This window comes from Aquila chrysaetos, unplaced genomic scaffold, assembly GCF_900496995.4.
Source record: "Aquila chrysaetos chrysaetos unplaced genomic scaffold, bAquChr1.4, whole genome shotgun sequence".
In the NCBI taxonomy this organism is placed as follows: domain Eukaryota; kingdom Metazoa; phylum Chordata; class Aves; order Accipitriformes; family Accipitridae; genus Aquila; species Aquila chrysaetos.
In genome coordinates, this window is record NW_024470392.1 from 58,319 (window position 1) to 72,284 (window position 13,966).

General features: G+C 58.4%; 2 protein-coding genes and 1 pseudogene across 9 annotated transcripts; 2 read left to right on the forward strand and 1 right to left on the reverse strand.

The window, feature by feature from the left end:
• The first annotated feature begins 6 nt into the window (after positions 1–6).
• LOC115338194 (zinc finger protein 239-like) lies at positions 7–11,062 on the forward strand. Of its 7 annotated transcripts, XM_030006660.1 has the most exons (6): positions 311–857; positions 999–1,178; positions 8,172–8,337; positions 9,173–9,282; positions 9,378–10,498; positions 10,536–11,062. In XM_030006660.1, exons 2-5 carry the CDS (start codon positions 1,145–1,147, stop codon positions 10,475–10,477), a joined length of 1,410 nt encoding a protein of 469 aa, XP_029862520.1. In that variant the 5' UTR covers positions 311–857; positions 999–1,144; the 3' UTR covers positions 10,478–10,498; positions 10,536–11,062. The 7 variants fall into 7 exon arrangements, with proteins under 7 accessions (XP_040977833.1, XP_040977832.1, XP_029862521.1 ...); XM_030006661.2 differs by lacking the exon at positions 311–857 and adding an exon at positions 242–301 and having other exon boundaries at positions 9,378–11,062; XM_030006659.1 differs by having other exon boundaries at positions 9,378–11,062.
• On the reverse strand, positions 3,787–6,981 carry SH3BP5L (SH3 binding domain protein 5 like). 2 transcript variants are annotated; one of them, XM_030006670.2, is made up of 7 exons: positions 6,553–6,981; positions 6,361–6,423; positions 5,759–5,887; positions 5,491–5,652; positions 5,189–5,362; positions 4,780–4,965; positions 3,787–4,683 (listed from the first exon to the last, which is right to left on the reverse strand). In XM_030006670.2, exons 1-7 carry the CDS (start codon positions 6,766–6,768, stop codon positions 4,552–4,554), a joined length of 1,062 nt encoding a protein of 353 aa, XP_029862530.1. In that variant the 5' UTR covers positions 6,769–6,981; the 3' UTR covers positions 3,787–4,551. The 2 variants fall into 2 exon arrangements, with proteins under 2 accessions (XP_029862530.1, XP_029862529.1); XM_030006669.2 differs by having other exon boundaries at positions 3,787–4,965; positions 6,553–6,980.
• A 401-nt stretch (positions 11,063–11,463) lies between the features above and the next one.
• On the forward strand, positions 11,464–13,926 carry LOC115338197 (annotated as a pseudogene).
• The last annotated feature ends 40 nt before the right edge of the window (positions 13,927–13,966 follow it).

The window sequence follows — 13,966 nt, forward strand, 5'->3', positions numbered from 1 at the left end:
GCCCCGTTTTTATCCTTTTTTTAACGATGGTACAAAATAATCTGCCCTGATTCCCGTAGGAAATTGGGTATTTCCATAGAAAAATAGGGAGACACCCCCCAACACCGCCCTCCAAAAAAAAAAAAACCCACACGGCTTCCCGGTCCAGCGCCCCGGGGATGCTCGGGGGAGGCAGCCGGATGCCTGGATCTCCCCCCCCCGCGGTTCCCGGTGCCTGTTGCAGGCCGGGTCGGTGTGGAAGGACACAGGAAAGGGCTGCCCCAGCTCGGAGGAAGAGGAGGAGGAAGGTCGGGGCCGGCAGGTACCGGGGGAAGAACGGGGGCGGCTCCGGGGATGCTCCGCCTGGTCCCGGGGGGATGCCCCGGGGGGATCCGGGGATGCTCGGCTCGGTCCTGGGGATGCTTTTCCCGGTCCCAGGGATGTTCTGCCCGGTCCCGGGGATAGTTTTCCCGGTTCCAGGGATGTTCTGCCCGGTCCTGGGGATCCTCTTCCCGGTCCCAGGGATGTTCTGCCCGGTCCCGGGGATAGTTTTCCCGGTTCCAGGGATGTTCTGCCCGGTCCTGGGGATGCTTTTCCCGGTCCCGGGGATGTTCTCTCCGGTCCCGGGGATGCTTTTCCCAGTCCCGGGGATGTTCTACCCGATCCTGGGGATGCTTTTCCCAGTCCTGGGAATGTTCTCCCCGATCCTGGGGATGCTTTTCCCAGTCCTGGGAATGTTCTCCCCAGTCCCGGGGATGCTTTTCCCAGTCCCAGGGATGTTCTACCCGATCCTGGGGGTGCTTTTCCCAGTCCCAGGGATGTTCTGCCCGATCCTGGGGATGCTTTTCCTGGTCCCAGGGATGTTCCACCCCATGCTGGTAGATCCCAGTCTCGGCATTTCCCTCCTGTTCCTCTCCCGGATTGCTTTAGGAACCGGTGAAAGGGTTCCCAAGCTCTTCCAGGAGGATGCTTTGCTTTTTTAACCATCACACCCAGCTAACACGCATTTATCCCTCCAGGATCTGAACAGGGACCCCCCCCAAGGGACCTCGTATCCTCCTGCTCATCCGTGGATCCCTCCGGGTCGGTGGTTTTTGGGAATCCCAGGGACCAACGGAGGTGTTTACTGTTTCGGGGGCTGGAAGAGGACGGGGTTTCACCGGCCATGCAGGAGAACCACGACGCATCGGCCTCGCCAGGTGAGCGGGTCCATGTCCCGTCCCCCGCTCCATCCCGCAAAACCTATTCAATTCCCCCTTCCCACGGTGCCCCACTCAAGCATTGGGGATCCCTTGCTGCCCCCCCCCAAATCTCCCCATCCCTCACCATCTCCCCAAAATCCCTCCATCCCTCCCTGCTCTCATCCCAAATCCCCCCATCCCTCTGCCTTCCCACGTCCCCCATCCCTCCCTGCCCTCATCCCAAATTTCCCTGCAGGCGAGGGACCAGCCAGCGCTGGGATGAGCACAACCACACCGAACGGTCAGGAAAATCCCCCGGGAACGGATTCAGCTCATCCCCTTCTCCCTGGAAAGGGGTTCGACACCCTGGAGGACCCAATCCCGAGGGATAAGAGGAGATTTTTATGCACTGAATGCGGGAAGAGTTTCAACCACAGCGCCTACCTCCTCCGCCACCAACGCATCCACTCCGGAGAACGTCCTTATCCCTGTCTGAAATGCGGGAAAACTTTTACCTGGAATTCCCACCTGAATTCCCATCAAAAAACCCATACGGGGGAAAAACCCCATCGTTGTCCCGAATGCCAGAAATGCTTCAGCCGTCGATCCAACCTCCTCCGTCATCAACGCCTGCACGGCGTGGAAATTCCTTATGGGAAAAGCTTGAAGGCTGATCGTATCCTGCATTCCCAGAGCCGCCCAGATGATATTCCCTATATTTGTTCTGAATGTGGGAAATGTTTCAGTGCTCGCTCCAATCTTTTCCGACATCAACGTATCCATACCGGAGAAAAACCCTATAAATGTCCCGAATGCGGGAAAAGTTTCGGGCAAAGTTCAGATCTCATCCAGCATCATCGAACCCACACCGGAGAAAAACCCTTTTCCTGCTCATTTTGTGGGAAATCCTTTAATGAACGATCCCATCTTATCCGACATCAAGGTCGGCATACGGGAGAAAAACCCTATAAATGTCCGGAATGTGGGAAAAGCTTCGTACAAAGCTCGGATCTCCTTATCCATAGGCGATCCCATGCAGGCGAGACCCCCTATATGTGCGCCGAGTGCGGGAAACGATTTCGGGTCAGTTCCAGCTTGGTACGACATCAAGGATTACATACGGGAGAAAAACCTTATAAATGCGGGGAATGTGGGAAAGGATTCAGCGCTCGCTCCGTCCTTGTTATCCATCAACGGCTCCACACGGGAGAACGACCCTATGAGTGTCCGGCTTGCGGGAAACGTTTCGTTCAAAGCTCTAATCTCAGTCGGCATCGACGGATCCATACGGGAGAGAAACCGTATCCCTGTCCGGCTTGCGGGAAGAGGTTCAGCGTCCGTTCGAGCTTGGTCAAGCATCAGCGGCTCCATGAGCCACCCTGTAACCCCCCCAGGGAGGAGAAGGATTTAGGATGGAGCTCGCTTTATGGCGAAAAACAAGCACAGGAGGAGGAATTGCCCCATAGATGCTCTTGAGCATCACTCCCCCGCAAAAAAGGGAGCTGACCCCAAAAATGTACGTGGATGGACAGAGAAAATATATTTGTAACTTCAGGATGTGGTCGGCTTGGTGGTGTCATCCCAGATGCCCCCCCTCCACGCTGGGTGTGTTGGGGTAGGGGGGCAGCCATGGGATTCCCACATCCCTTGGGGTGATGAGCACCCTACCCCACTGTTTTGGGGGGGGGGGGCCAGCAATGGGACCCCCACATCCCATAGGATGTCAGCGATGGGATCCCTAAATCCCTTGGGGTGCTGCAAGCTGGCACCCACAGCCACCCCACCATGTTTTGGAGTGGGGGGCACAGGGATGGGATCCCCATATCCATTGGGGTGATGAGCACCCTACCCCACTGTGGGTTTTTTTTTGGGGGGGGGGGCAGCAATGGGACCCCCCCATCCCTTGGGGTGCCACCAGCTTCCTCCCTTCCCAGCCACAAACCACAGGGAACCCCAAATTTAGGGGGTCCCAGTCCCTTGGCCCCCCCAGCAAAATCCAGGTGTTGAAACCCCCCCCCCCGCAAAATTTTCCCCTATTTCCCCAAAATTTCCTATCTTCCCTCCAATCCTTCAAGCCGGCTCTGAAATGCCAGGTAAAACCCAAGGGGAAGAGCAGCAGTACTTCATACCCCCCAAAATAGCCTGATGTTACCCCAAAACAGCCTTATGTTACCCCAAAATGCAACCCCCAGTCCAAAGGAAATCCATATTCTTTAAAAATCAAGTAAATGGGCAAATTAAACTGATTCAGATCAACCCCTTGGGGAATGAGAAGGGAATTAAGATACTTAAAGAACAGGTGTAATTTCTTCAGTTGTTAATATGGAAAATTTAGGGCATGAATATTAATATAATTACTAACAATAGTGATTTTTATTTATGTTTATAATATTTGGGGCTATTGGCTTGGTTTTTCAAGCTTCAGGGATTTGACCCCATCCCCGTAGTGGATTTTTAAAACCTCGGGAAGCAAAATCACCACCGTAGGGCTGCAACGATCCCGTTCCCAAAGCCGTTATCCCCCCTCAAGGCTTCGAGCTGTTCCCCAGATGCTGGAATATCATCGCGGGGGGTGTTTTTTTTAGGGTACCTGGGGTGCGACCGAGTGAATAAAACCACATGGAGGGAGGAGAGGGATAAATTTTACTTGCCGGAAAATACACTCCAACCGACCCCCGGGGCTGCCTCGAACTGGTGCAGTTCTCATCACAGCCCTGGCACGGCCACAGCCCCCCCCCTCCACAGTACCCCGAAACAGCTGTGGGGCCCCCCCGTCTTGTTAGTGCAATTTGGCTTCTGCCTCACCTTTTGCTGGAAAATGGGGAAAATAACCCCAAATAAGAGTCTGAAATTTGGGGGGGGGGGGGGGGGGGCGGAGCTGGGGTGAAAGGAGGAGGGACAGGTAAGGCGATGTTGTGTGTCCCACCCGCCCCAATCCCAGTGGGCAGGGTTCCCGGTACGGCACCCCCCCCAAGTGTTTTAGGGGTGCAGCTCCTGCATCGAGGAGGGGCCGCAACTGAGCAGCTTTGTTAGCAGCTTCGTTAGCAGCCTTGCCCACCCAGCTGCTCGCTGTCAACACCCAACAGGCAGCTTAACTCAGTATCCCAATGCCGGCCACACACAGCCCCATGGGACATGGCTCCCGCCGCCCCGCCCACACTTCATCCACCAAATTCAGAGGGGTGAACACCAACAACCCCCCAGATTTTGGCCCCCGACGGCGTCACCTTTGTCAACAAGGGGCTTCCAAGCGTCACCCCATCAGCTCCGTCCTCCCCCCTGCAGCCTCTGCGGGAGATAACGGCGGCACGCACCGACCCCGCTCCGTCTTTTTGGGGTTCCCCAGGGAGGGGAGAAGCCACGGGAGGGGGCAGGCTCGGGGTGGCGGAGGCTAAAGGCTGATGCTTCGGTGATGTTTGAAGTGACCCTGCCCGCCCCGGCGTTGCTCTCGTTCCTCCAGCTCGTCGCTGTTGAGGCTGGTAGCGTCCGACAAGCCCAATAAATGTTCGACCGAGTCGAACTTCTGCAGGTCGGAGGCGATGGTTTGAAGGCTGAGCACCGAAAGCGTGTCGGCTGGGGGGCACTCGGCCCCCAAATGTGTCCCTTCTGTCACCCCCACCTCGGTACCGGCGTGTTGAGGACTGGCTTCGGCTCCCACCGGCGAAGCTCGACGAACGATGAGGCGTTGGAGACGTCGAGCGTGGATCTGTTCGCTGATCTGTTCCAGGTTACGCAGGGCCACCGAATAACGCGTCTTGGCTTGCGACACCAACCGCTCCAGCGCCGTCACCTTGGCCTTGTGCTCCTGTGGGAGATGGCATTGGCCACCACGGCCATCTCAGCATCCCAATGGCCCTTCCCAAAATGAGGGGCAGACCCCACCAGCCTCCTTTTCTTCCCCCTCTCCACCTCATCCTGAAAACTGGCAAAAAGCAGCAGGATCCTCCCCAAAATGGGATCCCCGTGCCCCTCACCAGCCTGATGTGCCCCACCGCAAGCGGGAAAGCAACGCGTCCCCCGCCCAGTACCTCGAGGATCTGGTTGAACTGGGCTTTCAGCTCAAAATAAGGCTTGCTCTTAACAATGACGCGCTTGAGGGACTTCTGGAGGGCTTGGACCTTGGCCTCGGCTTGCTGACACAGCTGGGTCACGCGCTGGTGCTCCCGCTCGCTCCGCAGCCGCTCTTCCTCCGCCTCATTGACCTGGGGACACCCCAAAACCCCTTCAGAAGCGGGGTCTCCCCTGTCCCCATCATCCCCAACTTCCAGCCACCTCCTTCAGGCCCCACGCCAACCCTCCCTGAAGATGAAGACCCCCCCCTCGCCCGTACTTTGCACGTAGCATGGTTGAGCATCTCCTGCCAGGTGGGATCCAAACGGTTCTTGTCGGCCATGACCCCCTGCTCTGCCACGAAAACCATCTCGCGAGCGGCGTTGTGCATGCTGACGGCTCGCTCGTACCGCAACGCCGCTTTCTGCGTCTCCTGCTGAGCCTGCGCGGCGAGTGGGGAGGGGGTTACGACACTGGGGAGAGGGGGAAAAAAAAAAAAGACACCCCCCCCCCCCCCATCCTTCTGCACCCCTGGGGGAGAGCGGTACCTCCTTGGCAAGGCGCCGGGCTTCATAGTAAGGTCGAGCTTTCTCGATGCAGTTGCCCAACTGGGAACCTTGGGCGTTGAGCTTCCTCGCCGATTCGGAGAGGATCCGGCGATAGGCGGTGCGGGCTTCCTGGAGGCAAGGAGCAGGGAACGTCTCATCCCCGTGTCCCCTCATCCTCCATCGCACCACCCAGGGAGACCCCCTCAGCAGCAGGTTTTTCCTTCCCAACCACCCCACCAAGCCCAAAACCCGGTAGGGACCAGCATGAAGGTGACCAGTTAAGGACCAGGGAGACCAGTTAAGGACCAGGGAGACCAGTTAAGGACCAGGGAGACCAGTTAAGGACCAGGGAGACCAGTTAAGGGCTGGGAACAAGGGTTGGGGGACTGGTTAAGGGCTGGGGGACAAGACTGGGGACCAGTGAAGGGCTGGAGGACAAATGAAGGGCTAGGGGATAAAGACTGAGGACCCAGTTAAGGGCTGGAGGGACCAGTTACGGGCTGGGGAACATGGGCTGGGGGACTGGTTAAGGGCTGGGGGATTGGTTAAGGACCAGGGAACAAAGACTGGGGGACCAGTTAGGGACTGGGGGAAAAGCTCACATCCAGCTGGAGCTCCACCCGGTTGATCTCCTCATTAGCCTGGTTGAGATGCTCCAGCTCCTCCTGGGGAAGGGAGAAGCCAAACAAGGGGTGAGGGAAGAGAAACGCAACCCCCAAATCCGTCGTGCCCCCAACCCCCCCAAAAAAACAGGGGGAACCAGGAAAAAGACCTTTCCTGCACCCACTCCTCACCTGTATCCTGGGGTCCAGCTCTTCCTCCTCCTCCTCCTCCTCTCCTACCACTTTTGGGGGTGTCCTGGGCTCCTCGCCCTCACACGCTCCTCCCGAAACAGCCGCCCCTGCCTCATCCTCGTCCCCCCCTGGGGAGACTCCCAGCTGCCCGGGAGGCGTCTGACGTCCGTCCCCTCTGTTTGTCCCCCAAACCAGCCTCTCTTCCGCGTCCCCCATGGCGGGATCCCCCCCAATCCAGGCGACGTCAGAGTCCGCTTCGCTTCAGGGGGGGGGCCAGCATCTTAGCAGGGGGGCCATTCAGCGCCAACCCACCCCGCGTGGAGCAAGGGGCCCTATTTCATTTTGGGGGTGAGCCAGATGGGGGGGTGGAGGGAGCAGGGGGAAGCCCCCAATGTCGGCAGAGACAGCTCCCCCCCCCGAGAGACGATGATTTGGGATCTGGATCGGCCGAGACAGGATGGGGGGGGGGGGGGGGGGGGGCTGGAAAACAACCGGGAAAAGGTCAGCTCCCTCCTGCACCCCACAAGGTGCCCCCCCCAATTCCCTCTCCCTAGACCCCTCCAGTGCCCCCCCAATGCACTGCCCCCCCATATCACCCCAATGCCCACCCCACATGTCCCTCACCCCTCTAATGCCCCCCCACCCCTCCAATGACCCCTATTATCTGTCCAATGCCCCCCTAAATGCCCCCCCACCACTGCACTGCCCCCCATATCCCTCCAATGCCCCCCCACCCCTCTAATGCCCCCTATATCCCCCTAATGCCCCAACCCCTCCAACAGCCCCCCCAAAATGCCCCCACCACTGCACTACCCCCCATATCCCCCCAAATACCCCCCCACCCCTCCAATGCCTCCTATATCCCCCCAATGCCCCCCCAGCCCTCCAATGGCCCCATATCCCCCCAATGCCCCCCATCCTTCCAGTGGTACCCCCGAATGCCCCCCAATACCCCCTATATTCCCCCAATGCCCTCTGTATCCCCCCCACCCCTCCAATGCCCTCCATATCCCCCCAGTGCCCCCCCACCCCTCCAATACCCCCCATATCCCCACAATGGCCCCCCAAATGCCCCCCACCCCAATCCCCCCTATATCTCCCCCATCCCTCCAATTCCTCCCAAATGCCCCTCCACCCCTCCAATGCCCCCCATATTGCCCCAATGCGCCCCCATCCCTCCAATGCCCCCCCAAAATGCCCCCCACCACTTGCACTGCTCTCATATCCCCCCAATGCCCCCTATATCCCCCCAATCCCTCCAATGCCCCCCCAAATGCCCCCCCACCCCTCCAATACCCCCCATATCCCCCAATGCCTCCCCCAAACGCCCCCCCACCACTTGCACTGCCCTCATATCCCCCCCAACGCCCCCAACCCTCTAATACCCCCCCCACAACCCCCCCCACATCCCCCCTAACCATCCCCAACACGCTCCCCACCCCTCCACTAACACCTCTCTCCCCGCAACAACCCCCCCCATACCCCCCCATATCTCCCTTCCCCACGCCCTCCCCCGCTCCAACACCCCCTCACAACCCCCAAAAGCCCCCCCAAAAACCTCCCCCCCCCCCCCCCCAAGGCGGGGCCGCGGCCTGTGTTTACCTCCCGCTCCGCCACAGCGGCTCCACGTCCCCGCCCCCCCGCCACCGGAAGCGGAAGCGGCCTCCTCACTCTCCCCTCTCCTCCTCCTCCTGCCGTACGCCATAACGGCCCCCAGCGTTTCGCCGCCTTCCGCAGCCTCCACGGATCGCCCGGTCTACCGGTGACCTTAAGCTGGGTGCGGAGGTGAGTACCGCTGAGGAATAAGCCGCCGCGCTCCGCCTGGCCCCGCTCTTTCTCGTGATGGGTCGGGGAATGGGCAGCGGTAGAGGTTCGAGTGGGTGCCGCCATCTTGTTTTACGGTGGCGCCGCCGCGCCTCAAGATGGCGGCTGCCTCCTTTAAACCCCCCTTCAACCCATTCGACCACGTTTATAAAGTTCCTTCCCTCTACCCCCCCCCGCCCCCACCCCCACCGCGGAAATGTCGGTCTCTGGTGGGGTGTGCGGGGAAGGGGGGCGGTGAGGCTGAGGGAGGCCAAAATGGGGCCTATAGACACATATAATACCTCTATTATTATGGCCCGCCCCGCCCCCCCCCCCCCCAGCGCTGCAGGTACCGGGAGGTGATGGGGGGGGCCTTTGTCTTAATAACCCCCCCACAGGGTGCGAACACCCCAAGTTGGGGAGGGCGGGGGACCCCCCCAACTCATGCCGGGGGTGGGGGCTGCGATGGGGGGGACCCCCCAACTTATCTCAGGGGTGGGGGGGCTATGATGGGGGACCCCCAACTCATCCCAGGGGTGGGGGGCTATGATGGGGGACCCCCAACTCATCCCAGGGGTGGAGAGCTGCAATGCAGGACCCCCAAATCATGCCAGGGATGGGGGGGCTGCGATAAGGGACCCCAACTCATCCCGGGGGGGTAGGGCTAAGACCCATGGCACCCCCCAATGACCCCCACCCCACTGTTTTGGGGTGCCAGTGTAGCCCCTAAAGCCAGGGTAAGGATGATGGGGGGGCTCCAACTCCATGCGTAACCCCCCCCCCCTTTCACCTTGCACACCATTTTCTCCCAGAGCAGGTTTGATGTGACACCCCCCCCCTCCTCCCCCCCCTCACGGATGGAGCCGGGAAGGGACCCACCAGCTCCCCAAAACTGGGACACGGAGGAGAGGGGTGACCCCCACGCAGGTGGGTTTTGGGGGGGGCTGTGGGCTGCCGTCCCTGCCCCCCCCCAGGCTCCTTCCCTGACACCATCACCCCACTGTGGCTTCTTTTGCAGACAGAGGGACCCCCCCCCATCCACCGACACCCCCCCCCAACAGAAGCCAAATCAGGGGGTTTGGGGGTACCACCAGCCCACGGACGCCCCTATGGATGCTACGAGTGCGGGAAAGGTTTTGGCAGCAGTTCGGCTTTATTAACCCATCGCCGGATCCATACAGGCGAAAAACCCTACAAATGCCCCGAATGCGGCGATCGCTTCAATCAAAATTCGGCATTAGCAGCTCATCGCCGGATCCATACGGGCGAAAAACCCTATAAGTGCCCCGAATGCGGGAAAGATTTCGGTCACGGTTCAACGTTGGTTAAACATCGTAGAATACATACGGGCGAAAAACCTTACGTTTGCGAAGAATGCGGGAAAAGCTTTAGTATCCGTTCAACCCATATCCGACATCGGAAAACCCATACGGGTGAACGACCCTATAGATGTCCCGATTGCGGGAAAAGTTTTAGCGATAGCTCTTATTTCGTTCAACATCAACGCCTTCATATAGGCAACATGCCATACGTTTGTCGCGATTGTGGGAAACATTTTATGTGGAGTTCGGCTTTAATTCGTCATCGGCGAATCCACACCGGTGAGAAACCCTATAAGTGTATGGATTGTGGGAAGAATTTTAGCGAGAATTCAACGTTATTACGGCATCGACGGATCCATACGGGTGAGAAATTCTATAAGTGTACTCAATGTGGGAAGAGCTTCAATGACAGCTGCTCGCTGATGCGTCACCAACGTGTCCACACCGGTGAAAGACCCTACCAGTGTCACCAGTGTGGGAAGAGCTTCGCGGACAGCTCGACCCTCATATCTCACCAACGGACCCATACAGGCGAGCGACCCTACGCCTGCCCCGATTGTGGGAAGAGCTTTACTGAGAGCTCTACGCTCATCACCCATCATCGTATCCATACTGGAGAGAAACCCTATACGTGTTCCGATTGCGGGAAGAGCTTCAGTCAAAGCTCCAACTTGGTGACCCATCAACGTATCCATACGGGTGAACGACCCTATAGCTGTGCCCAGTGCGGGAAGAGTTTTTACCGGAGCTCAGATCTCGTCCGTCATCACCGGACCCATATCAGGGACCACCGAAAATGAAGGGGGATGGTCAAGGTCACCCCATTTTCCAAGCTCCATGCCACCAACGATGCTTCCTCCAGCTCCTTGTGGACCATGAAATGGTGTCGGCTCAGGAACCACTTCACTTCCCATCCAATATTTTAATTCTAATAGGTTTTTTTCCAAGCATCTTTAGGTTTGATTTCACCAAAATAAGGCCAAAAAAAAAGTCTTTATCATGGTGATGCCCTCCTCAAGGGACAAAGGGGACATGGCAGGATGGGACCCTGGCTATTTTTGGGGTGGGGGGGGAAGACATCCCCACGGGGTATTTTAGGGTGATTTTGCGAGGGGATTTTTCAACCGGTGCTGAAGGGAATGGGGCTACAAGGTGGGATTGAGTCATTTTGAGGTGAAAAAAAAACCCTTTCTCTTCTAGAATGCTGTTTTAGGGAGATTTAGACCCGAAAATCAATCTCTGCTGTTCCCATCACGGCATCAACGTCTGACCATGGTGGCTGGAAAACCGGGATGGGGGGTGGTGTAGGAATAACCTGAGGTTTGATACCATTTGGGGGTTATTTTATATTAAAAAAATACTCAATAAAATTATATGAAGTGGTAGACGGGTCGATCCGTCTCAGCTTTTGGGGTGCAAAGTTATGGAGAAACTTTTGGGTGCTGGGAGGTTGGGACACCCCAACCCCCAAAAATACTTCATACCCCCACCCAGGTGGGTGCTGAAGTTGGGGGGAGGGGTGTTACCCCCCATTTTCTTAGTGGGTTACAGTGGGGGGGATGATTTCAGAGCCAGCATCCTGTGGGGTGCAGGGCTGCCAGAGGACCCCCCCAACCCCCCCGCCAACAGCTGAGGGGTTAAGGCAGGGCTGGAGCTGCGGGAGGTGGCTCTGAACTGGGGATTCACTTCCCAGGTCAGGAGCATCTGGGGGGGGGGACGGGACACGGGTGGGACACGGCCAGGCTGCATTGGATGGGGGGGGGAAATCCAGGGAGACACACACGGGACCACCGGAGCAGGATCTGGCTGCACTGGGAGGGGTGTGGGGGGGGATGGGAGACCCCCCCAAGACCCCCTGGAGCAGGGCCAGGCTGCACTGGGGTGGGGGGAGACCCCCGGGAAAACCCCCAGGACCCCTGGAGTGGGGCCATGCTGCACTGGGGGGGACCCCCAGGAACCCCGGAGAGGGGTCAGGCTGCACTGGGGGGTGGGAGACCCCCCACAACCCCCAGGTTCCCCCCCAGTGGGGCTGGGCTGCACTGGGGGGTGCAGGGGACCCCCCCATGACCCCCCACAATGGGGGGATGCCCAGCCTCCTGCGTCCTGTCATCCTCCCGGTGATGCCCCATGGTGAGTCAAGCCCACCCCACTCCCCCCCTCACCCTGTCCCCAGGACCCTCCTTGCCGCCCCATCGATTTTTTTTTTTCCCCAGAAATCCCATTTTTAGGAGAAATCCAAAAACCCCCCCAAAAGTGGGGTGATGGCTTTTGGGGTTGTCCCCTTTAGGGCTGTCCCCATGGAGGTGATGACCATGGAGGAAGATGCTGCAGCTCTCGTCCCGGTCCCGACAGCCTGCTGTGGGAACACCGTGAAGAGGAACGAGGACACTGTGGTCCCGCTGGGTAAGAGTCCCCGGGTTTGGGGACAAGGCGAGGGGTTGGATGGGTGGCTGAGAAGTGGCTTTGGTGGGGATGAGCGTCTGGGGAGGCGTGGTGGTGGTGGTGGTGCTTTGGCCCTAAGTAGAGCTCTTGTGCTGTGTTGTGTCCCCAAACCTTCTCCCACCATGTCCCCAACTTCTCCCACCGTGACTCCATCCCTTCTCCCACCGTGACTCCATCCCTTCTGCCACGGTGACACCATCCCTTCTCCCACCACGTCCCTATCCCTTCGCCCACCATGTCCCCAAACCTTCTCGAGGTGGCTTCTGCCTTGGGAGCCTTGATCTTCTCCTGGGGCCACCCGGCTCTTGGCTGACCATTGTTTCTTGTAACTCATGTGGTTCCCCGTCTCCGCTCCACGTTAACCCCCTCCCAGCTGGAGAGGGCTGTTGGGGATGGTCTCTCTCCCCAACAGATCTGGGTTCAATTAAGGAGGAGGAAAAACGGCAGCAGGACGCTCCTGAGCGAGCGGACGCACCGGTGGAACCCCCAACCTCCAGCCAGCAGTGGTCCCCAAGGACCCATCCTGGGGGATCCCCACTCCGAGGGGACAACAGGAGCGATGAGGCACCCAGCACCTGCCAGGAATGCGGGAAGAGCTTCCGTTGCCGCTTGGCGTTGGTGAGCCATCATCGGAGACACACGGGCGAATGACCCTTCAGCTGCCAGGATTGCGGACGCCACTTCAACCTGACGGCCCACCGACGCCTCCACACCAGTGAACGTCCCTACGCTTGTCCCGACTGTGGGAAGAGTTACCACGTCAGCTGCTCCCTCCGACAACATCAGAAGACGCACACGGGCGAACGACCTTACCGGTACGAGGAATGCGGGAAGAGCTTCAGGCACAGATCAACGTTGACCATCCATCACCGTGTGCATTCGGGGGAGAGGCCCTACAAGTGCCCCAAGTGCCACAAGAGCTTCAAGAACAGCTCGGAGCTGGTGCGGCATTGGCGGACCCACACTGGCGAGCGACCCTACGATTGCTCTCAATGCGGGCAGCGTTTCGGCAACAGCTCCCAACTGGCGCGGCATCAGCGGACGCACACCAAGCACAGGCACCCCTACCCAACCTGTAGGAAGAGCTTTTTCAACCGTCCCAGGCTCACCAAGCACCGACGAGTGCAGACCGGTGAGAAAGATTACCGCTGCCCCAACTGTGGCAGTGGCTTCAACCATCGCTCCAACCTCCTGGTTCACCAGCAGTCCCACCTGGAGCAGAAACCTGACATTTGCCTGGATTGCCCCAAAAGCTTCACCTGCAGCTCCCAACTCATCCGGCATCAGCAGATCCACAGCAAGGAAAAGCCTTAGGGTTGCGACGAGTGCGGCAAGAGCTTTCAGCACAGCTCCGGTCTCATCTTGCATCGCAAGAGGCACCAACCAAAGATGGGGACAACCCCACCGGGGACCATTCCCACCCTGGTGGCATCTCAGACCTACCTACACATCACCGTGGTCCCTGGTGGTAGCACCAAGGGGTAACCAACACATCCACCCACATTCCACCAGCTATTATTTTTCTTTCCCTATATGTTTTTATATATAAAAGGGTTTTTTTGGGGGGGTGGTTTAAAAAAAGACACCCCCATCTTCTGGTTTTTTTGTGTTAGATTATAGATGAGGGGAAGGGAGGGAGGCGAGACCCATGAGCTTCACCCTCAAAAAAAGAAATCACGGTAAAATGGGTTTTTTTAGATGTGTCTCTTCAATTTCTCTATTTTTTCAACCCTATTTAGGGTCTTTTTACAGGATGGGGATGGATCAAAAGAAAATCACGGCCAAAATAAAAGCATTTCAGTGTTGGCATTGTGTGAGTATCTCTGTGGTGGTGACGAAGCAGGGGC

What these genes read in the sequence shown, in the direction of transcription:
- LOC115338194 (XM_030006661.2), top strand. Translation starts at nt 1,145, where the DNA reads ATGCAGGAGAACCACGACGCATCGGCCTCGCCAG. An exon ending in CGACGCATCGGCCTCGCCAG is followed by an intron (nt 1,179 to 8,171) that starts GTGAGCGGGTCC and finishes GCTCCGCCACAG; the next exon opens with CGGCTCCACGTCCCCGCCCC. An exon ending in GAGGGGTGACCCCCACGCAG is followed by an intron (nt 9,283 to 9,377) that starts GTGGGTTTTGGG and finishes TTTTGCAGACAG; the next exon opens with AGGGACCCCCCCCCATCCAC.
- SH3BP5L (XM_030006669.2), bottom strand. Translation starts at nt 6,768, where the DNA reads ATGGGGGACGCGGAAGAGAGGCTGGTTTGGGGGACAAACAGAGGGGAC. An exon ending in GGGTGGAGCTCCAGCTGGAT is followed by an intron (nt 5,888 to 6,360) that starts GTGAGCTTTTCC and finishes CCTTGCCTCCAG; the next exon opens with GAAGCCCGCACCGCCTATCG. An exon ending in CCCGGCGCCTTGCCAAGGAG is followed by an intron (nt 5,653 to 5,758) that starts GTACCGCTCTCC and finishes CTCGCCGCGCAG; the next exon opens with GCTCAGCAGGAGACGCAGAA.